The sequence below is a fragment of the Nicotiana tabacum genome, chromosome 11 (assembly GCF_000715075.1).
Source record: "Nicotiana tabacum cultivar K326 chromosome 11, ASM71507v2, whole genome shotgun sequence".
Taxonomy (NCBI): Eukaryota; Viridiplantae; Streptophyta; class Magnoliopsida; order Solanales; family Solanaceae; genus Nicotiana; species Nicotiana tabacum.
This window is the reverse complement of record NC_134090.1, coordinates 181,174,693-181,196,966: the sequence shown is the minus strand read 5'-3', so window position 1 is coordinate 181,196,966 and position 22,274 is coordinate 181,174,693. Positions and strand designations below refer to the sequence as shown.

General features: G+C 35.4%; 2 protein-coding genes across 4 annotated transcripts; both read left to right on the top strand.

Annotated features, from left to right (window-relative positions):
* The first annotated feature begins 1,107 nt into the window (after positions 1-1,107).
* On the top strand, positions 1,108-16,719 carry LOC107824440 (CAAX prenyl protease 1 homolog). Of its 3 annotated transcripts, XR_001656856.2 has the most exons (15): positions 1,108-1,265; positions 2,478-2,625; positions 2,730-2,814; positions 2,896-2,991; positions 5,327-5,392; positions 5,526-5,624; positions 5,849-5,962; positions 6,063-6,173; positions 7,549-7,611; positions 12,579-12,671; positions 14,398-14,511; positions 15,491-15,562; positions 15,657-15,722; positions 15,980-16,177; positions 16,300-16,719. XR_001656856.2 is itself a non-coding variant. In XM_016651198.2 (14 exons), exons 1-14 carry the CDS (start codon positions 1,235-1,237, stop codon positions 16,094-16,096), a joined length of 1,275 nt encoding a protein of 424 aa, XP_016506684.1. In that variant the 5' UTR covers positions 1,108-1,234; the 3' UTR covers positions 16,097-16,544. The 3 variants fall into 3 exon arrangements, 1 of the variants encoding a protein (XP_016506684.1); XR_012696892.1 differs by lacking the exon at positions 7,549-7,611; XM_016651198.2 differs by having other exon boundaries at positions 15,980-16,544.
* Positions 16,720-17,600: 881 nt separating this feature from the next.
* Positions 17,601-21,334, top strand: LOC107824441 (mitogen-activated protein kinase homolog MMK2). The gene is made up of 6 exons (XM_016651199.2): positions 17,601-17,913; positions 19,200-19,329; positions 19,986-20,123; positions 20,293-20,625; positions 20,737-20,920; positions 21,030-21,334. The coding sequence occupies exons 1-6, from the start codon at positions 17,747-17,749 to the stop codon at positions 21,200-21,202; spliced, it is 1,125 nt and encodes a 374-aa protein (XP_016506685.1). The 5' UTR covers positions 17,601-17,746; the 3' UTR covers positions 21,203-21,334.
* The last annotated feature ends 940 nt before the right edge of the window (positions 21,335-22,274 follow it).

The window sequence follows — 22,274 nt, the reverse complement described above, 5'->3', positions numbered from 1 at the left end:
TCCAAAGTATTTTATGAATTTAATTTTAATAAAATTTATATGCTACAGTGTCCCGTTGACTTAAGTGGAGTTAAATTACTCCCTAACAAAAATAATTTTATTTTTAAAATTCAAACTAGAAATTTTTGATAAATAATAAAAAGATATTTATAGACAAGAGAGGTTGCTCTGATGATAAGCAACCTCCACTTTCAACCAAAAGGTTGTGAGTTCGAGTCTCCCCAAAAACAAGGTTGGAAGTTCTTGGAGGGAAGAATGTCGTGGGTCTATTTGGAAACAACTTCTTTAACCTCCACTAAGTGAGATTATACTGGATTGTTGTTGTAATAAAAAGATATTTATCATCACACCATAAGCTCCGATGATATAATATTTATGTTTGTGATTTGCTTTGAGGGAGGCATGGGCGAATGAATTGTATAATAAAGATTTTTAAGACACAAACAGATTTATATTTAATTTGTACCTGGAATTATTGGTTTATTATAATTTCTTTATTAGAGTATTGTGTTTGAGGACCTTGAAGTATGGTGGTTGAAAGCCAGAAGGATCTAAAAGCACTGATTTCAAGAGATTAATTCAAATATTGGACCAGAAATTTATAACAAAAAAATTTATTGCCCTAATTAGGTTTTACTTTGTTTGCTTCTTATTTTGTTAACTTTCGTTATAAAAACAAACAAATAAATAAATTTATGTATTAGCGACAATAACTACAATGCTATACAAATTTCTTCTAGTTAAATTTCTGTCGCGATTAAAATTTAGGCTGAGAAATGTAATCTAGTGTATAATCATAGCGCAAAATGAAAAAATACAACAAGATTTAAAGCAAGTGCGTACCTAGGTAATACCACATCATCAACTAATACATGCTATACAAAAGTATATCATAAGGTTATTTTGTATTGGGTGGGTTACAATTTCATCAATTAGAACCAAAAGTGTACCACTTTTGAAAACTATAAGGACTAGTAGTGTTGTAATATAAATTTCAGGGATGATTTTGAGTTTAAGCCCAAACTTAGGAACTACTTTGAGCTTTTCCTTTATCAGTGCGCTTGCCGATTTCGCTGATACGATTTATAAATCGCAGTCTTCGTACACGATTTATGAGTCGCAGAAAATTCACTAAGGTAAAATCAATTTCTATATAAATTAGTAAATCGCCAAAAAAAACCGTCACTGTATCATCTCTCTCTTTTTCTTTGTTGCTGCTCTGAGTCAGTCATCCATGGCATTTCCATACTTGGAATCCGTTGTCGGTATGCTCTATAACTTTCTCTCTCTTAACCTATACACACGCGTAGTACCTATTTATTTATTTCTTGCTTTTGCATTTCCAAATTTTTAGGTTTTACTTATTTAACAAATTCATTCCCATCTGCCTGTATAGAAGGATAATTGCACTTTAGGGCTATATACGTTCGCTTGTACTTGTTTAGTGGCTTTGTAACACATATACGTATAGTTCGAGCCGAAGCTACTGGGTTTAGGTGAACTAACAGTAAGTTCTTAACTATATCCGCCCTTGATACTAGGCTAGATTTTCAAATAATCCAACATTGTACAATTGTTTTGAGTTCTTAGTAACTGTACTTGCTTTTGATAGAATTCATAGTGCAAATGCACTTGAAGTAGGAAAATTGAACTACATGGGGAATGCTTGGTAATTGGGAAGTATCGTGTAAAGTATACCTTCACCTTGATTTATTCATTTGATTAAAATTGAAAGCAAGAAATATAGAGATTATAGGGGTGTGCTAAGTTGTGCATAAATCGTCATTAATTTTCACTTATAGTTAATATCAAGGAGCGGTAAAATCGTTTTCCACTTATCAGTGAAGGAATTAGTGGTTAATCAGACTCCATAAGGAATTGAGTTGGAAGTTTATGAACTTAGTGCTTTTCTAGTGATAGTTTCAGGATCATACCATCAGGATCATTACTACTATGGTGCTAAACATTCTTCTGTGGACAATACGATAAAATTGGAACAATAGAGACGAATTTAACTGAAGTTCTGCCTTAAAATCGTTTTAGATATTTACGATTTGCCTCAAGCTATGATACTTTTTCCTTCTATTTCCATTTTGGATGCCTTTTAGTGGTATTATCAAGCTTGTATGAAATTAGGATTAGATAATGGTGGTTTCGTTTTTTTTAATTTATTAATTGATTGATGCTGGATCCCTGTCTTGATTTGGTTGGCAATTTAATTGAAGTTGTTGCTTTTTAATATTTGGCTGGCAAGTTAATTTGCTTGGCTTCAATTGTTATTCTCTTAATGGTCTTCATCACCGTAAATTGGATCCTTCTTTTGGATTTCTTATTAGTTAACTGGCTATTTGCTGTCACATTCTGTTCTGTACTCTCCTTCTATTTGTTTATTTATTTATTATATGGTGTAATGTATCTTCTCCTTTTTTTAAAGAAACGTTGTGATTTCCCTCTTATTGTGCTTTTGAACTTTCCAGGTTTCATGATACTAATGTACATATTTGAGACATACCTTGATTTACGACAACATGCGGCTCTTAAATTGCCAACACTTCCAAAACCTCTGGAGGGAGTGATCTGCCAGGAAAAATTCAAGAAGTCCCAGGCGTATAGTCTCGACAAAAGGTATGCTTCCTTTTGTTCATCGAATGTTATCTAACTTTACGAATTCTTGCATTATCTTGTTTGGCCATCTTTTTTAATTCTTTTGGTATTTTAATTCTTTTCAGTAATTTTCATTTTGTCCACGAGTTTGTTACCATATTGATGGACTCTGCCGTACTATATTTCCGGATATTACCTTGGTTTTGGAAGGTGAGTGATTGAGCCTTTCTCTTGCAAAGCCGTTTCCACTTCTCTGCTCATTGTTGACTTGTGTTTCTTTTTTGATCGCAGATATCAGGAGACTTTTTGATATACCTTGGTCTCAATGCAGAGAATGAAATATTTCACACACTAGCATTTTTAGCTGGAGTTATGGTTTGGTCGCAGGTGCATATGAATATATCCATCTGGCTCCCTCTCCCTCTAGAAATAGGATGGTTGATGTTTTCCTGGAATTGTTGCACTGGACCTTTGTCGCCATGATTTTTTTTTGGTTTTGACAAAACTGAATTAAGTAAAACCTTCAGCATATTAGGAAATGATTTTTTTTTGCTGTGGCATCTTAATTGTTAGTAAACCTCGATCTTCTTAATTGAAAAACTTTAATTTGGTCTTTGTGATATATAACTAAGCATTTAACCATGATTAGTTGAGACATGTGCTTTTGGACTCTACATTGAAAGACCTTTTTATTGAATTTCTACTTTTCAAACTATGTGATAACCATCTATTATGTTAGATGAGTACTTTTAGTATTTTCCCTTCATATTTTGGTATAAATAATGTTCATCTGAAAATATATAGACTATGTTTCCATCAAAATATAAGAAAACAAGACCTCCCTTATCAAAAAATTATAAGAAAACAGGACCTTATTCAGCTCCTAATTAGAATTTTTGACTAATCAAAAGTGATTTCATTAATAGTACATGGAAATATTGATAGAAAATACGTAATTTTTGGCATAGATATATCCATCCGTCCTGTCCAACTCTATATACAACAATATAAAGGGCAGTCCAGTAGCGTTTTCACTCCAAAAATATGACTGAAACATATATGAGTTTTTTTGCTTCTCACAAGTCACATCCTTCTTGCTGCTTTGAAAAAAATTTCCGTTCCTTCGTTCCATAGTTTCGGGCACCACCTTCCTAAGTTGTGCTCCTCTTTCTCCTCGCGATTTCGTAGTATAGATGCACTTGCCTCATCCTACTTCCTCGATAAGACTCTATCGATTTGCCAACAATGAAATTAATTACTTCATTAAAAAAAAAAAGACTCTATCGATGATAAAGAACAAAAACAAGGGCACACAAATGTGAAGCAACTTTGCACCGCATATATGCATATCTCTAATCCTCTTTGCACATGCAACATCAACTTACTCTGTCTCCTTATTCTTAGTTTATCAGCAGAGAAATGCAGAACTGCATTCCACACTGCACACCATATGAAAAAGAAGCCTATTTGACACCTTGATACTTTGTATGGCCTTAAACACATTCTTCTTGTTGACTTGTCCTCTCTCTAGGTAACCTCATATTGCATGATTTCCATGCGAGTGCCTTGCATCCTTCGCTCCATACCATTCGCCATTGGGTCCATCCTCTCGTCTCCTTCGTGATTGACATTAGTCAAAGTTGTTTAATTTGTCTCTGCTTCACCCCTTAGAGTTCAACCTGATGTTCTTTTTTGTTCTTCAACCATTGTCTAGGGGGCATGGCGTGGTATACCTATCATGGGCAAGATGTTAGTGTTGAGGCAGGCATAAGCTTGCAAATTTTTATTTTCCATATATAATAAAGAAAAATGAAATTGTAGAATAAATAGCAGAGCAATGTGGATGATTATGTAAACACAAAAAAATGGTTTAAAGTTCTCTCTCTCCCTCTCTCTCTCTCTCTCTCTCTCTCTCTATATATATATATATATATATATATATATATATATATATATATATATATTCACAAAATCTGTACCTCTTACAAGCATCTAGTTGTTTATGTGTATTTGAGCATTGGTTCCTCATTTTTTTGAAATAAAATTTTCATATTTAGAAGCTACATAAAAATTGCTATAAATCATAATTTCTATTTTTAAAAATATCTAAAGCTTGTTTGACTCATCACATAGTAATATGTAAATGGCGCAGAGGATTAAATTATACTTGTATACCTAGAAAGTCAAAATAGAAAATGTTATCTTTCTCAACCAAAAAGAAGATGAATTTTTTTTTTGGTTCAGAAAATAAATTGCTTTAGGTCAAGGTTTGCATGGGGGAAAGTGCTCTTCCTATTTGGGGGATCAGTTCCATGAGATTTTTGCTCTTATGCTTGACGCAGGTATTTAGAACCTGCTTAAAAACGTTAAGTGACATCCAACATAGTGATTTGAAACATTGTTAGCAACAATTGGCAAGTCTCTTGCCGTATTTTCTGTTATGGATTTAATGGTGATGCAATTTTACAAGTTGAGCTCATGTAGACAGCTAGATAAAGGCTGATTTCTTCTGGTGAATATTTGTTGGAATCCTCTTTTGCCATGACACAAATAATAGGCTGAAACTTATTCCGAGAAGCATTTAGATTGATGCACTTGGCAGTGTGGTGATATCTATGTCCACATATGTTGAAGTGGTCTGGATAGCATTCAGAAAGACAGAAAGTTATACTTGTGCTCATCTTCATATTTTTGTGGTAAGACTTCTTTTTTTCCTTTACAGATCACTGATTTGCCATTTTCGTTGTATTCAACTTTTGTGATCGAGTCCCGCCATGGTTTCAACAAGGTATATCTTGGAAATGAGCAGGACTTTCTTCCAGTTTAAGGAGCTACTATCTCTTTTATTTACTTTCCATATGTCTACTTATTTAGGCAGTTAACTTGTCTATTTTGAACTTGAATTTATCATTCTTATACAGCAAACAGTATGGTTATTCTTCAGAGACATGATCAAAGGAATTGCTTTGGCAATTGTAATTGGTCCTCCCATTGTTGCTGCCATCATTTTTATAGTACAGGTATTCATGTTTTTGGGACTACAGGAACTTCCTTTTGTGGTTATGGTTCAAATTCAAGATCTTAGCATGATGTAGTTGTTCATTTCTGTTTGAGATGTTACTGTTGTTTTGGATCAGTATTCTAATTACGTTGACCATGAACATTTCTTATATCTCCATCTTAAAGGCAAGAGATGATATTGTATCCGTTAACCCTAACAATAAAATCGATTCTTGATTTGCAGAAGGGAGGTCCTTACTTGGCCATTTACTTGTGGGGATTTATGCTCGTCCTTTCTCTTGTTATGATGACTCTTTACCCTATTCTGATTGCTCCACTTTTCAACAAGTTCACTCCAGTAAGTAATCTACCGACCGTTAAAGAAGAGAACTCCCAAAGAAAAGGGAAAAGAAATTCCTGCAGCCTGATTTGATAATTAAGTTTCATTGAATGAGCAGCTTCCGGAAGGAGAACTTAGTTCGAAGATTGAGAATCTGGCTTCCTCGCTTAAATTTCCCCTAAAGAAGTTGTTTGTGGTTGATGGGTCCACAAGGTCGAGCCATAGCAATGTGAGAACTCCTTTTCGTTTATTCTGTTGGTCTCTTCATGGTGGTTAAACATGTGCTTTGTTTCATTTCACCCATTCTACATAGAAATCCTGACACATTCTACGTCTTCAGTGGTTGGCTGGTCTTAAGCTTTAGAAGATAATTTGAATTTTAGGATTTGTCCACTGTTACTTAACTCTCTAGTTTGGAAATCTTTTATTTCTCTACAATATTTATGCGGAAAGCCAATCACATATTTCAGTTGATTCTGCTATGGTCTCTTTCTGTAATCTCAGTTGATGTAGGTTGACAGGCTAGTTCTCTTAGTTTTTCCGCCTTTTTATTGATGCCATTATAAGATCAGAATGATATTTTAAATGGAAAATCTGTTTGGATTGTCCCCTGGTTGAAAAGAATAGGTCAAGGTCTTGCACAAACTTAAGTATGATACTCAAATGTTGATTGTAGGAATTATTTTGGTGGTAAATTTCTATGTAGTTCTCTCTACTTTATTTGTGGATTATGTTATTAAGTGTCTATAGGGTTACCTCTCCTTTTCTTTCTGGATTATGTTATTAAGTTTGAGAAGCTCTCATGGATCTCTTGTCTTTAATTAGAGACAGCAAAGTGAGTAGGTGAGTACGCTAAAGCTATTGGGCGATGAATGGGCTGGTTATATGGTGGCGATTAATGGGCATTTGATCTAAAACTGACTACTTTTTCCAAATAATCAAGGATATTATTTGATGTAATAAGTTATTTTTTATTCATGTGCCAGTGAACCAACTCCTTTCGTTTTTTGTTGTTGAAGGTGAGAGAATGACTTATTCAAAACATATAGATCAGAGAAGGCTATCCATATACTTTCGTAAGTAAAGTAAAAAATGAAAAAGAACACATAGTGTATGACAATGAATACAGGTTCTAATAAGAATATATGAATAGTAATTTTACCTTAATAAAGAAATACATAGTGCAGGTGGATCTCTTCATTCTTTTTTTAGCAAGTTATGGTACAACGGTAAGAACTTAGACTATTGGGTTTTGATCAGTGATACCAAAATTAACTAGTTAGTGGTAGCCAAATCTTCATCCCGTTCTATGAAAACTTGTTCAATTTCATAGAATCAGCAAAAATGAAAGTCGGTGTAAAGGTAAATAAAAAAGTTTTTGCAGAAGACACAAGCTTATTTAAGGGCCCCAATTACCCAGTGAACCCTAGGGCTGCATCAACCTACTTTTTGGTTGGAAATCTACCTCTTCACTCATTTGTTGGAATTATGTTGTCTGTGTTTGTCACTAGAATGTAACTTTTAGCCAGGTGCTTATGCCTTGTTGCCTCGCATTTTACCCCGCTTGCTCCTGTGCGTTAATCTTGTATTGAAAATTTTGCTAGGCATACATGTATGGATTCTTCAAGAACAAACGGATTGTCCTCTACGATACACTAATCCAGCAGGTGTGGTGGCTATTAAATCCGATTAAAGTGACCTTGCCTTCATTTTTCTCTTTTACCTTTTTGTATTCTGTCCACTGTTTGTTAGATAATGAATTGTTTTTTTAATTTTTTTTTTGGGGTTAGCTAGTTTAGTTGATTAAGTTAGGAGTTCTCCATTTACAGATTCCTAAAAACTGTTTTATGATAATTCAAAGATTGTTCTAAAGTGGTCATGATTTGGTGAAAAGCAAAGATATATGATGACGGGTTTCCAGCAGATGCAACCTTAATTAATTGTAAGGGTGACGACTTTGTGGGCTTCTTCCTATGTGTAGGTTCTTATGACAGGAGTGTATGCCATCTATATGAGAAAACTTGTAGCTGTTAAAATCAATAAAAAAGATTGAAGCTGTTAAAAAGTTTTTTGACTATGTAATTTTTATTCCACTGCACAGAAGGAATTGCTGCAGGAAACAATTTCTGTTATCTTCTTGCATGAAGTTTGAATGTAGTTTTCTTTTTCTCCCCCCTCCACCGCGTCAAGGTATAAGGTTTTATATTGTTTCTAAGAAATAAAAAAATGGAAGCAAAGGATCATACCGGTGATACCAACTAGTTGACATTAACTGAGTTTTTAGCCAATATTGTCCCTTAACTACGGGAGTAGGTCTATTTTTGTCCCTTAAATATACCCTTGAGCATTTTTAATCCCTTAAGTTTGTTAAAATGAAACATCTTTGGTCCAACTAACAGAAATGGGTCAAAAACTAACGAACATAATAGGGTTCATAGAATAGGATGAAATTTTGTATAAGTACTGTTAGATTCTCTATTTTGATCAATGGTTCCCCAGAAGGTTTCTTCCCCTCACAAAGGGGTCTGAGACAAGGTGTCCCCCGTCACCTTTTCTCTTCATAATAGCAATGGAAGGGCTGAACAACATGTTGAAAACTGCACATAACAATGGGTAGATTAAGGGCTTCGATATTGCAAGTAGGCAAGTTGAGAGGTTGGAACTTACTCACCTTCAATATGCGGATGATACTCTAATTATGTGTGGTGCAGAGGAAAGTCAAGTAAAATACATTAGGATCATCCTTATCCTCTTTGAAGCTATTTCTGGACTTCATATTAATTGGAGGAAAAGTCAGATTTATCCTGTTAATGAGGTGCCTAACATACAAATCCTGACAAACATTCTGGGAGGGGAAGTTGGTTCTTTTCCTACTACCTATTTGGGGATGCCTTTGGGAGCAAAAAGCAAATCCAAAGTTATATGGAATGGAGTTCCGGAAAGATGTGAGAAAAAGTTAGCCAGATGGAAAGCACAATACATTTCTTTGGGAGGTAGACTAGTTCTTATTAACTCTGTATTAGACGCTCTCCCAACCTACATGGTGTCCCCATTCCCTTTACCTGCAAGTGTAGAAAGGAGAATGGAAGTCATGAGAAGGAATTTCCTATGGCATGGAAATAAAGAGAAGAAAGGATTTCACTTAGTTAAATGGAAAAAGTTGACCATTAGTAAACAAGAAGGGGGTTTGGGAATCCAAAATCTGAGAAGGCAAAACAAATGTCTATTAATGAAGTGGTTGGGGAGGTTTACAAGGGAAGAGCAAACACTACGGGGAAGGGTGATAAAAGCGAAGTATAGAAAAGAAGGCTTCTGGATGACTAGGGAGGTGAAGAATCCTTTTGGAACCAGTTTATGGAGATCAATTAGGAACCTGTGGCCAAGTCTTTCATCCAAACTGAATTTTAATGTGTGGGATGGAAGGAAAATATTATTCTGGGAGGATAACTGGCTGGGAATAGGAAGCTTGAAGGCTTTATTCCCTGACATTTTTACATTGAATCAGCAACAAAGAGCTACATTGAAGGATGTATGGGGGATTCAAGGATGGAACTTAACATTCAGTAGACTACTTCAAGATTGGGAACTGCCTAGAATTGCAGAATTCTATAACACCTTGGATCAAGGCAGAGGATTGCAAGAGAGGGAAGATACTCTTTCATTGAAGAAGCACAACAGTGGAAGTTATACAGTAAGTTCAGCCTACAAAGATTTGAATAAGGTGCCTCAAAACAGTTTATGGCCTTCGAAACACATATGGAAAGTTAAAGGCAAAATACATAGTTTACCCATCGACCTTGTACCCAAATCCCTCTTACACACTTGTTCATTACGGGGATAATATTACACACTCAAACCTTTTAAAAGTGTGTCAATAACACACCACTTTAACTACGTGGCACCTGCGTGTTTTTCACATAACACAGGCGCGTAATGCTAAGAATTTCATGTCAGAAGGTTTATAAAGAATCCACGTGTCTAATTTTTAAGTTTTTTTTTCCTTTTTACGCCAATTAACAAATTTTAAAAAATGAAAAATAACCCCTCCCACTCTTGTCTTCTTCCCCGCCCCAACCCCCCACCCCGCGTCTTCTTCCTAGTTCCCCACCCCCAGGTTTCGTCTCCCCTCCCCCTATTTCGTCTTCTTCCCTGATTCAACCTTCTCCTATTCCATTTTCTTTTGGTTGCTCAAGATTCAAAATTTCTCCGAAAATTTCTTGGTGGTAGTTATGTCGTTGAGAAGGGCAGGATTGCAGAAGAAATTAAATTTTCAATTTCTTGTTTTGGAATTTTGTTGACAAAGTGGTCTTTTTGGTTCCTTCAATTGTGCCAAATAAAGAACTGAAATTTTCCCTTTTCGTTATTTTCTTCTGGCTCACCATTATTGAGTTTTGTGAAAAAGAAGAGATAATACCAAAATGGAGGGTTGGTCGGAGATGGAGTTTCAGGCGAAATTCTGGCTAGTGAAGTTTTTTTGGAAATGTTATTTGTGTGTATCTATTTGGGTGTTACAACTAGTATTTTTATAGTAACTATGGCAGAATGTTTTTTTTTTACAAAGAAGAAGGGTTTGCAATGGTGGAGAAGGTGGTGCAGTGGTGGGGAAGGTGGTGCACTGATTGTTGGATTTTTTATTTGAGTGGGTCGGATCTTTAAAAGGGTTGGGTGATTAAAAGAGTCCTTTTAATTTAGAGACGCGCGTGTGATACACAACATAGACTATTACTTGGACTGGTCAAAAGTGGTGTTATTGACACACTTTTGAAATACTGAGTGTGTAATATTGTCCCCTTGGTGAACAGGTATGTAAGAGAGATTTGGGTACAAGGTCGATGGGTAAACTATGTATTTTGCCAAAGTTAAAATACCATACAAAGTGGCATGCTTTACTTGGTTGGTGGCTAACGAAGCAGTACTTACTCAGGAAAATCTTAGGAATAGAGGATTGCCAATTTGTTCTAGATGCTATTTATGTGGACAAGATGCAGAGACAATTGGCCATCTGTTTCTACATTGTAGAGTGACCAGACAGTTGTGGGAATTGTTCATCAACCTAAGGGGTATTAGGTGGACAATGCCAGGAAGAACCTTTGAACTTCTGGAAAGTTGGAATACGGGGGGAAATTCCTCCAACAAAGACAGATGGAAATTTGTCCCAGCAGCTATTTGGTGGACAATATGGAAGGAGAGGAATGCAAGATGCTTTGAAGATACAAGCAGCTCTACACAGAAGATTAAGATGAATTGTACTCTTCTTTTTAGTTATTGGTGTAAATTAGAATATATTGATGACCATGATTCAATCATAGAAGTCTTAGGATCCTTGTGAGAAGAACAAGGATGTTACTGTTTTTGTTTTTGCCTAAGTTCTACATGATGTACATTTTGGCTCCTAGCACAATTTTTGTGCTGATGATTTAATAAGTATAATAGATATGTTACCTTTTCAAAAAAAAGAAGAAAGAATAGGGTTCATACCTGGTTTTCAATAGCTGCAACAGAATCTCCACCTCCAATGATAGTGGTGTCACTCCGTTCCCACTTAGTTCTGCAAGCTTCTTTGCAATTGCCTATCACTACTTTAACATGCTTTTTTATTTACTATTCAGTTACAGAAACAACACTATCAGAATCGAAGGTACACACTAACAACATACATAAACATTAATACTGCACCCTCACCAAATGATTAGAATAATAAGTAAATTACTAAATTAATGCACTTAGTGACCTGTTAAACCAACGTATTCCTCTTCCTTTTATTTTATAAAGCCACGCAAGCTAGTTTTATTCACTTTCCCTTTCTATTAAATACCTCTGCAGGTGGTAAACAAATACGAGGAATGGAAATTGGTATCTTAGTTCCTACAGAAAACTTGTCAACTTCAAACACCCCCATTGGTCCATTCCAAATTACTGTTTACATAATCTCCAAGGCATCACTGGAAGGCTTGATAGAGTTTGATCCCATGTCCAACCCCTTCAAAACGTCTAGGATAGCTGATGGTGGCACCGTTAGTTTTTAATTCGTTTTTGTTAGTTAGACCAAATGTGCTCCACTTTAGCAAACTTAAGGGATTAAAAATGCGCAAGGGTATATTAAAGGGACAAAAATAGACCTACTCTATAGATAAGGGACAATTTTGACTAAAAACTCACATTAACTAGTTATCCAGTAGGGAAAGTATGGGATTTAGAGAATCCCAAATTTGCCTTACAATGCTTATTTTTTAGTAATGCCTAAATAGCATGGATTGGTGTAGAGGATCCATATGGGACTATAACCCTAGTTGATTGCTTGATTGAGTAACAGCCTTTTTATCATTTGGCCATTATCTGAGCTTGAAATATAATGATTTTTTGAGCCATGAGCATATGTGTTTATGTTTATTAGGAGGCTCTTCAATTTTTTCTTTTTTACTTTGAGAAAATGTTGTTCTTGGTGATTCAAAGAGATAGAATGTGGATAGCATGCTGCATTATATGATAGGGCTGCTTCTCTCATCTGGTATCCTTTATAGCTAGACTGCATGATTTAGATATGACTCTACTATGCTAATACCCAAATTCTAACATAACAAACATTTTCTCAGTTTGATTTCTTTCCTCTAATTTATTTGCTGGTGGTATGTAGTGCAAGAATGATGAGGAGGTTGTTGCTGTTATTGCGCATGAGCTGGGGCACTGGAAACTTAATCACACGATGTACTCATTCATAGCTGTCCAGGTATGGAAATTAATTCATGTAGCCCGTGCCATTAAACCGAAAACAGTTATTCTGTTTTCGGTTCAAGTAGATGTTGCCGTTGTTCCATTTATATGATGTAGTTTATTTCTCTTTAAGAGATCGTGGGACTAGTTTGACTTATTATATTTATGAATGTAGACAAGAAACAAAGTTGGTTTCCGATTTTTGTACAAAGTTGGTTCCTAAAGTTGTCAGAAACAGAAACTTGAGTCTTTTTTTGATAAATTTGATCTGTTGAAACATGAATAACGTGCACATTATTATCATTTGCAATAACAATTTTTGATCTGTTGAACATGTGAATAGTGTATGTACCATTATCATTTATACATGTGACCCATCTGTTTGATATATCCAAGCTATGTGAATCACCTTGATATAACTTTTTTTGATGAGTTAAAACTTTACTAATATGCATCTGATTTCACTATCTTATTAGGGGATATTTATCTGGGGATTATAACCTGCCTGGCGCATAAAACAATCAAACTGTCGCTTCTGCCTCCTCGATATAACCAGGAGAAGGGTGTTTAATTTCCTCTTTTCTCCATTTTGTTCTATTTTTCTCCTCTGGTATCCGCTCAATCTTCACTCCCTCAGACTTCAGTCTCTCTCAATTTGTTCTTCACTTGCTCGCAATGCCTACTTTTCACTGCACCTTTGTCTTTCTTCTCCTCCCACCCAATCTCTTCTTCTTCTTTTTCCAATCCTTCATTTCTTCATTTATAACAGAGCTATGTTATAAATGAAGTACTCATTGATTTTATACGTGAGTAGCTCATAATCTCTCTTCTTGTTATGCTTCCCTTCTTGCCAAGGTACGGGGAAGGATACGTGAGAAGTACTCATTGATTTTATATATTATGTGTTGCTTTACTATGATTATTTGGGAAATTTGGACTAGAATGAACCTGAAAGATGTTGTAATACTGCATTAGATCGGAAAATGATAAGAAGAGGAGATAATCAGGAGGTTAGCACTCGATTCGTTCTAGGGGGCCTATCTCACATTAGGATTCGAGTCAGTTCGACTTTCCCTTTTAGGTTGAGGCAAGGAATTTAAGGAAATTGGTGTAGTTACACTGTTGGGTTTTTGGGTGGCTCTTCAGTTTGAGGATAGCAAAGACAGTTAGGTTTCAATTTGAGGGTAAGAAGAAGGCTATGTTTGGTGTGGCTATACCAACCCTCAAATTTTGAGGGTAAGTAGAATGCCTATGTCTGGTGAGGCTACAAAAAACCTGCTGTATTCTCAGTTGTAATAGTATTAAGAAATAGAGATACTGGTATGGTTGACTTATTTTTATCATCAACATTCGATGACTATGTTGGAGCTTCATCCTTCATCTATTATGTTTAGGGGATATTGTTGGTCTGACTTTTGGTATGTATTTAACTTGGCCAAAAGAAGAAAAGAATATCTGGCAGCTACTGTTAGCTTTCTCAAAAGAAGAAAAGAATATCTGGCTGCTTTTTCCCTTACCTGATTGCCATGCCTCTTCGTGTTGGGTTTCCTTTTTCCTTTTCTCCCCGGACATCAGCATTGGCCCAAGAATATCTGATTGCTTGTTTCTTTACAGCATTAGGAAAACAAAACACCTATGCAGTTCTGTTTTGATAGAACACTCTGTTCGAAAACAGTTATATTCTTTATTCTGACAGTAAAATCATATTTTTCTTGTTCTGACACGAGTATTATTCTCTGCAGATCCTCACATTATTGCAGTTCGGAGGATACACTCTTGTTAGGAATTCAAAGGACTTGTTTCAGAGTTTTGGGTTTGATACCCAACCAGTTCTTATTGGACTTATCATATTTCAGGTAATACTATGCTCTTGAAAGGTTATATATTAAACATCTGGTAGGTCAGTGTGGCTATAGGGAAGGGTTAGATATGGTAATTTGATTTTCAAAATCCAGAAGATTTACTAGCCTATTTGTTATTCAAATCATTGGCTGGTTTTTTTCTTTTATATAGGTCTAAGAACATTGATCACTCTGTAGTTTATTAACTCAAGGGACTTCCATTCCAGATTTTGAATTACTCTTATCATGGTCGTTTGGAACTAATGGTATTAACATTGTCCTTGATATCATTGCTCTGGAATTTAATATTTTTTTCCCTCAAAGATGTGAAATCTCTTGGAAGCAATGCAGTCAATGCGAATTTACCTATGAATAAAACAGCATAAACGTCAATGTCGGTGATACCGACTTGTATGCGTAAGCGTGAGATTTTGAGAATCCGTAAATAGATAGATTCATATAGTCGATGCCAAATGATTTGGGTTTCAGGCGTAGTTGATAGACTGATTGGTAGTTTCTTCACTGGGTTTGCCAATATTTCACAAGTGAATCTGTAATTAAGTAGTATTGTTTTTGTTGATCTGTAGTTAATATATTTGAGGTTCCACATATTACTAGCTTTTATATTTCCCATTTGGTCGACATACGGCAGGCTCAACTGATACCCAAAAAGAAGATGAATTATTTGAAGCTTAAAAGAACTAATACAATATTATCCATAGTTAATGATCAATCTAGCCGTTGGGTTAAGTAGGATGCTACTGAAATGCCGCTCAATGTGAGAGCAAATTATGACAAAGGCAATGATAAAGTAATGGTGATTGATGTTGTACATTAAGGGTGTTATTCTTTGTTAAGGAATCATGCATATACAAACAGTTCAAAGTTCAATATTGTGTCATTTGACATGCCTTGAGAATATAAGAAATCGTATTTATCAGCTGCAAAATCTATTTTGTTCTAATTTATTCAATGTAATTTAACATGGTTGCAGCACACTGTCATACCTCTCCAGCACCTGGTGAGCTTTGGTCTTAATCTTGTAAGCCGTGCTTTTGAGTTCCAGGTAACGTTATGTTGTATGAATTTATCTTTATATTTTGGCTTATTTTTTAATGCTAAATGTTTTCACTTGAACTGTAATTTTTTTTTATCTCAAGGCTGATGCTTTTGCAAAGAAGCTTGGTTATGCTGCAGCACTTCGAGCTGGTCTTGTGAAACTGCAGGTTGCTTTTCCTTCTATCCTAAATATGCCTCTATGATATCCTTTTTTGCGATTGAGCCGTTTGCATATACCATCTATGTTCATTGATGATTCTTAAAACGTTGATACGAAAATTTTCCAAATCTAAGCGCTGAACCAATTCTTCAGAACTCAAAGCCATAATTGTAATTTCTAGGTTTCAAATCATTGCAACTTAGAAGAAACTTTCAAATCCTGTAACAAGATATCTGTAATACCAATTTGTTCAACATCTTGCAGGAAGAAAACTTGTCAGCTATGAACACAGATCCCTGGTATTCGGCTTATCATTATTCTCACCCTCCTCTAGTTGAAAGATTGACTGCGATTGATGAACACGACAAGAAGACAGATTGACACCACGTGGGCATTTCACTGTTCAATATAGAGTTGGTTCTATACTTTGCACCGCAGAACTGCAAGCATAAGAAACAATAGGTGTGATTTACTTTCCATAGCCGTGATATTGTTGATTTCACATTCACATTATAGTGCTGAGTTAGGATGGTTACTGGAGCTTCAAGGAGGAATGACTTTATGTTTGATTGTATTGTTTACAGAAGTTGGGAGCTTCAGCTCGACTTTGCTACTAGAGTTGGTCAAAATTTAGGGTTTATATAATCAAACGGTGGCAATTCGAGCTCTCGAGGAGATGTAGCAAGAACTTTGTAATATTTTTGAGGGCAGAACTGCTTTACGTATTAAGGAGCTTCTTTGTGGCTCAAAAACAGAAAAATTGTAGGTGGTGTAATGTTTTTGGTCCCGTCTCTGCATTTTTTCTTATTATCCAGTGCTTCTCTTATACTAATTAGTGTTTCTGTTTTCTTTTAAAAGAATTTGCTGGATTAGTGCGCAAAAGTTCAAAAGCATGTAAACAAAAAGAAAATAGGAATGTTACATTAAAGATAATTAGCTTGTACATTTGACTTGTAGACAGAATTGTCAAGTGCCTATTTATAACCAATATGTCTATTTTTCTATATATGCATCGCTAATTGATGACATCGTGTAACCTCAGGGGCATTATTGTCGTGATAAATTTGTGACTATATTAAAAAAAGTCATTCAAGATTCTCATAGGATGACCAAAAGTAGTATACAGAGAGAAGGCAAAAGAATACCACACAATAGTGATTAAATGTATTTGATATTTTGTCTGTTTTATCCTCAAGTGAGCGATCAATGTTGTAGTAGATATTTAGAGCAATTTCCAAGGGGTCCTGTGGTTCACATACTAGTTGTACAGTAGTAATTGTTATGCAGTGATTAATAATGAGAAGCTTACTATGCATAAATTGCTAATTTTAATAGGTATTTTTGTCTTTAAATAATTTATCCTTGAATTGCTAATATGCATATTCATATTCGACAGACTATCATTTTACATAAATTTTCGTATAACTTAATGTATATAGCCCGATTATTTAATACTGCCAACCAAACACTACATTAGTTAGGCATGAATCACTTTTTTTTATGCACGCAACCCAAAAAATATTGTAATATCATATGCGATATTTATATTGAGATTAACTATTCCAAAATATCGACTAAACAACCCTTAAGAATACTTATATTTGAATGGCAAAATAAGAATTTGCTAACATCGCAAAACAAAATCACTGCCACAAAAATTCTACTATATATTACCTATGCATGTAAAATAAAAAAATGTATTAATGGAAGCATCATTATGTAGTCAATTTTTTCCCACTTGTATGGTGAAAAATTTAAGTGGACTCATCCAGTACAATAAAGAGAAAGTAAAGGAAAAAAAAAAAAGGCAAACTCCCATCCCTCAAAGAAAAGTCAATTTCCTTCACGGGCAACAACAAATGACATGCAATCCAGTTCAAAAGTTGACACATGATTTAACATGCTTTTCCTCTAACTTACTCTCTAGAAGATTGAAAGTTGAAGAGAAAGTTCAAAAAAAGAAAACAAACTGAAATGTCCAAAGGCTCTTCTTCTTTTTTGGTCTAAAAATTTTTCTGTTAAGTTTTAGAAATGTCTGTTGATTCAAGTTCAGGTGATCATAGTAGTAACATAAGAGGAGTTCCAACGCATGGGGGTCGATATGTGCAGTATAATGTGCATGGTAGTCTTTTTGAAGTTTCAAGAAAATATGTTCCTCCTATTAGACCTATTGGTCGTGGTGCTAATGGCATGGTTTGGTAAGAAAATTTTACTTTTTTTTAATATGCATAGCATAGGTTATAAGCTCTGTTTCTTCAGTTCTAATAGTTACAGGTTTGTGAATATTTGTGTGTGTATTACCACCTTATTTACATATATATAGTGCTCTCTGAAGAGGAGCAAAGCTTACCCCTGCATGGAGATTGAGTTGTTTACCTTGAGGTTAACTATTCCTCATCGTTTCACCTATATATACTCACTTTTATGCTCTTTCTGAATGTTGTCTAGAGGTGTCAAAACTAGTAAATTACTCTGTTCTATTTTGTATTTCACTCTTTCATTTTTAGTCCGTTCAGGAAAGAATGACATCTTTTATATTTGAAAACTCTTCAACTTTAAACTTTAATTTTCATTTTTATGTATAATAATATTCTCCTATAGTCACATATATGTCATGACATCTTAAGGTCGCGAGTTTTAAGAATACTTTGGATATATACCAATAATTTTTCTTTTCTTTCTTAAGTTCCGTGCCTAGTTGAGCACGACTATATACAATGAAACAAAGGGAGTTTCATTTAGTATAATATAAACGCGGAAGTTCTTAACCATCAACATTAATCGAAGTTGGATCCGGTGAATTAATAAGATTTTGTGTGGTTGATATGTAAAGAAATCTGAATCAGATCATGCTAATTGGTTTCACATCTTCAATTGGACATTTCCTGATATATATAACACGGCTATAAGGTCTCTGATAATCATTTTCCATTAATTTTTCAATTTTGAGCTTTTCGACAATTGAAGCTATTAGTATGTATGCTTGCTCATTGATGTGTCTTAAAGTGACTCCATGTATGGTATATGAGTATGGTTGCTTCTATGTTTCCCTTGTTATGATTAGTGGCGGAACCACGATTTTCACTTAGGGGAGTCAGAATATAAAGAAGTAAATACACAAGAAGTCAAGGGGTTTCAACATAAAGTATATATACATAATTTTTTTTATCTACCTACACAGTCTAATTTTCGGACGAAGGGCAAGATTATTAGCTGCTCAAACTTTGTCTTGCATCTACATGTCTCACTAATCTAAAGCAAGATTTTGAAGTTGATCAATATGTTATCTTTTCACGTGATATATCCAGTGACAATGAATTCTTTGTTAATTAGGGATATTAAAGTTTTAGATCATATGCTGCTTGTCCTATGTTTAACTTCTTTCACTGTTGTAAGAGTTCCCTCTGTTGAACTTTTTTCCTCTATTTTATTAGTATGTGAAGGGAAGATGTTACAGTAATTTTTTTAATTTTGCTGCATGCAGTGCTGCTATGAACTCGGAGACACGTGAGGAAGTAGCAATTAAGAAGATTGGAAATGCATTTGATAATGTAATAGATGCAAAAAGGACATTAAGAGAGATAAAGCTTCTCAGTCACATGGATCATGAGAATGTAAGTATTGCACCTCTCCAGAAATCTCAATATTGCACCATGCTCCTTAAAAATATTCATTTTTGACTTTGCTTTGTATATTCACTAGAAAGTTGGACATCTATTACTACTTTGCTTCTAATAAAATGATAGCCCTTTTGTTTAAAATAGGAGTTACAGTAGTTTATTATGGAGAGTTTTGCCATACTGTCTATCAGACTAGGCAATAAAATTGAATCTTGATTATGAGCACTTCTGTTTGTAGTGAATACTCCTTTCAAAATATGCTGTTTCATTATCAAGTGTTAACCCATTGCTAAGAGTAAGATGATGTGTTGTATTAGTCATATGGTAGATTCATCACTAAAAAGATGGGAAGCATTAGCATTTATGGTAAGTATTGGTAACTAATTGCTGATTTGTGGTTTCTGAGTCGAGGGTCTATCGGAAACAACCTTTCTGCCTTCACAAGGTAGGGGTAAGGTTTGTGTACACATTACCCTCCTCAGACCCCACTTGTGGGATTACACTGGGTTTTTTGTTGTTGTTGTCGATGTTGTTGTTTTTGTATTATTTCCCCCCTCCAAGTACATGGATCTTGTACAATCTTTCCTGTGAATATTTAATGATTCTGCATTCCAGTTACAGTCAACTTTTTTTTTCCTCCGACTATACAGGTAATTGCAATTAAAGATGTTATAAGGCCTCCTCAAAAAAAGAATTTCAATGACGTGTACATTGTTTATGAGCTGATGGACACTGATCTTCATCAGATTATTCATTCCAACCAACAGTTGACTGATGAACACTGCCGAGTAAGCTACACTTCATGTCGTGTACTTAAGTTCCCATATTTGTTATTCATTTTCCCTAACCAGCTAGCTTGATTAGTATTTGAAGATTGAAGATGTAGTTCTGAATTATGTACTTGTTCTGCATTTTTATACATCATAACATGATTGGTCCCATTCTTTAATTTTGTAGCATTTTCTGTACCAAGTATTGCGTGGACTTAAGTATATTCACTCTGCCAACATCTTGCATCGTGATTTAAAACCCAGCAATTTGCTAGTCAATGCAAAATGTGACCTAAAGATTGGAGATTTTGGGCTTGCAAGGACGACAACTGAGACAGATTTCATGATGGAATATTGTGTGACACGCTGGTATCGTGCACCAGAGTTGCTACTAAATTGTTCAGAGTATACATCGGCAATTGATGTTTGGTCAGTAGGCTGCATACTTGGTGAAATATTGACAAGACAACCCCTTTTCCCCGGCAGAGATTATGTACACCAGTTGAGACTTATTACTGAGGTACATATTAGTAGATAGAATTTGTACTTCTGCATTCATGCATTTAGAGTTCGTTTTGGCTTCGAGCTGAGCCAGTTCATCTGACATGCTCTATTTTTGTCTTTGCAATAGCTCATAGGCTCACCTGATGATGCTAGTCTCGGGTTTCTCCGTAGTAATAATGCCCGAAGATACGTTAGGCAGCTCCCAAGGTACCCGAGGCAACAATTTTCTGCCAGATTCCCTAATTCATCTCCCCGAGCTGTTGATTTGCTTGAAAAAATGCTCATCTTTGATCCGAGCAGGCGTATTACTGGTAAAGAATTTACTAGGGATTTTGTTCCTTTCTAGATTTACTAAATGCTACTAAGTATATTCTGTCAATATTTGCTAGTTAATGACCTTTTTTTACTGGATTATTGCAGTTGATGAAGCTCTCTCCCATCCGTACTTGGCGCCACTTCATGATATCAACGAGGAGCCTGTTTGTCCTAGGCCTTTCAGTTTGGATTTTGAGCAGCCATCTTTCACTGAAGATAATATCAAGGAGCTCATATGGAGGGAAGCCGTAAAATTTAATCCTGATCCAACTCATTGAAAGAGATGTGGTTATATGATGTATACAATAAGAATTTGGTTATTTAACTTCTCTAATATACTGTTTTAGACTTGTAATGTTCCCTAGTGATGATGACTGAATAAATATGGTGGAGCTGTTGAGTTCAAGAAATTGTTAGTGGCTTAAAGTCAGATACTTATTCCCTTATTCTGTTTGGTTTATTGGTGTTGCATAAGGAAGCTAAATGGTAGCCTGCAATTAGAAGGTTCAAAATACTGGTTCTCTCTGGGTGATAGAACTAAGAAATCCTGAGTGCTGACTGCTTGTTTTCCTGAATATTTCACCTATTCAAGTGGTTTGACATTATATGGAGATCGTTCATGTGAGAATGGACAGTGAGTGAATGATTTTTGAAGTTGTATGCATATTTATAAGCTATGTTGCTCGAACTCTCCCAAAATGTGGCCCGATATGTGTCGGATCCTCCAAAAGTAGTGCATTTTTGAAGGATCAGACGCGGGTGCGGCTACATTTTGGAGAGTCCGCACAACATAGTTTATAAGAACTTGCCTGGATTACTTGATTCGCTTATCGTTCTTGCTCAACTGTAGTGTTCAGCATGTTGAAAGAATCTCTGCTTGGTCTTCTTATCAATGTTTTTTATTGATAATTTCCCTTTTGTTAGTTGTTGACTTTCCAACATCGGATGTGGGATTAAATTTGGTTCCTTATATGGTCTTGAGCAGTTTTTCACTTCATGAGCTAGCTTTTGAGGTTGAGTTAGGGCAAAGTCCATTTCTTATCACGGTATCAGATTCATACTCATCCCAATTCTTAGTTTACCCGATGTTGGGCCTCCATGTTATGTTATCCACGCTCTAGATGTCCAGTCATGGGCGTGGTTTTTTTTTTTTTTTTTTTTTTGGGGGGGGGGGGGAGGGGGGAGGACGTTTACTTTCTCACATTGGTTGTGGGATCAAATATTAGGCTCCTTATATGGTGTTGAGCAATCCTCGGTTCCTCATTTCAGGAACTAGCTTTTGGGGTCGAGTTAGGTCCAAGGTCCATTTCGTATCATTAGCTATACTAATTTGGCTTCTTATTAATGAAG

What these genes read in the sequence shown, in the direction of transcription:
- LOC107824440 (XM_016651198.2), top strand. Translation starts at nt 1,235, where the DNA reads ATGGCATTTCCATACTTGGAATCCGTTGTCG. An exon ending in ATACTTGGAATCCGTTGTCG is followed by an intron (nt 1,266 to 2,477) that starts GTATGCTCTATA and finishes TGAACTTTCCAG; the next exon opens with GTTTCATGATACTAATGTAC. An exon ending in GCCGTGCTTTTGAGTTCCAG is followed by an intron (nt 15,563 to 15,656) that starts GTAACGTTATGT and finishes TTTTATCTCAAG; the next exon opens with GCTGATGCTTTTGCAAAGAA.
- LOC107824441 (XM_016651199.2), top strand. Translation starts at nt 17,747, where the DNA reads ATGTCTGTTGATTCAAGTTCAGGTGATCATAGTAGTAACATAAGAGGA. An exon ending in GGTGCTAATGGCATGGTTTG is followed by an intron (nt 17,914 to 19,199) that starts GTAAGAAAATTT and finishes TGCTGCATGCAG; the next exon opens with TGCTGCTATGAACTCGGAGA. An exon ending in TCCGAGCAGGCGTATTACTG is followed by an intron (nt 20,921 to 21,029) that starts GTAAAGAATTTA and finishes GGATTATTGCAG; the next exon opens with TTGATGAAGCTCTCTCCCAT.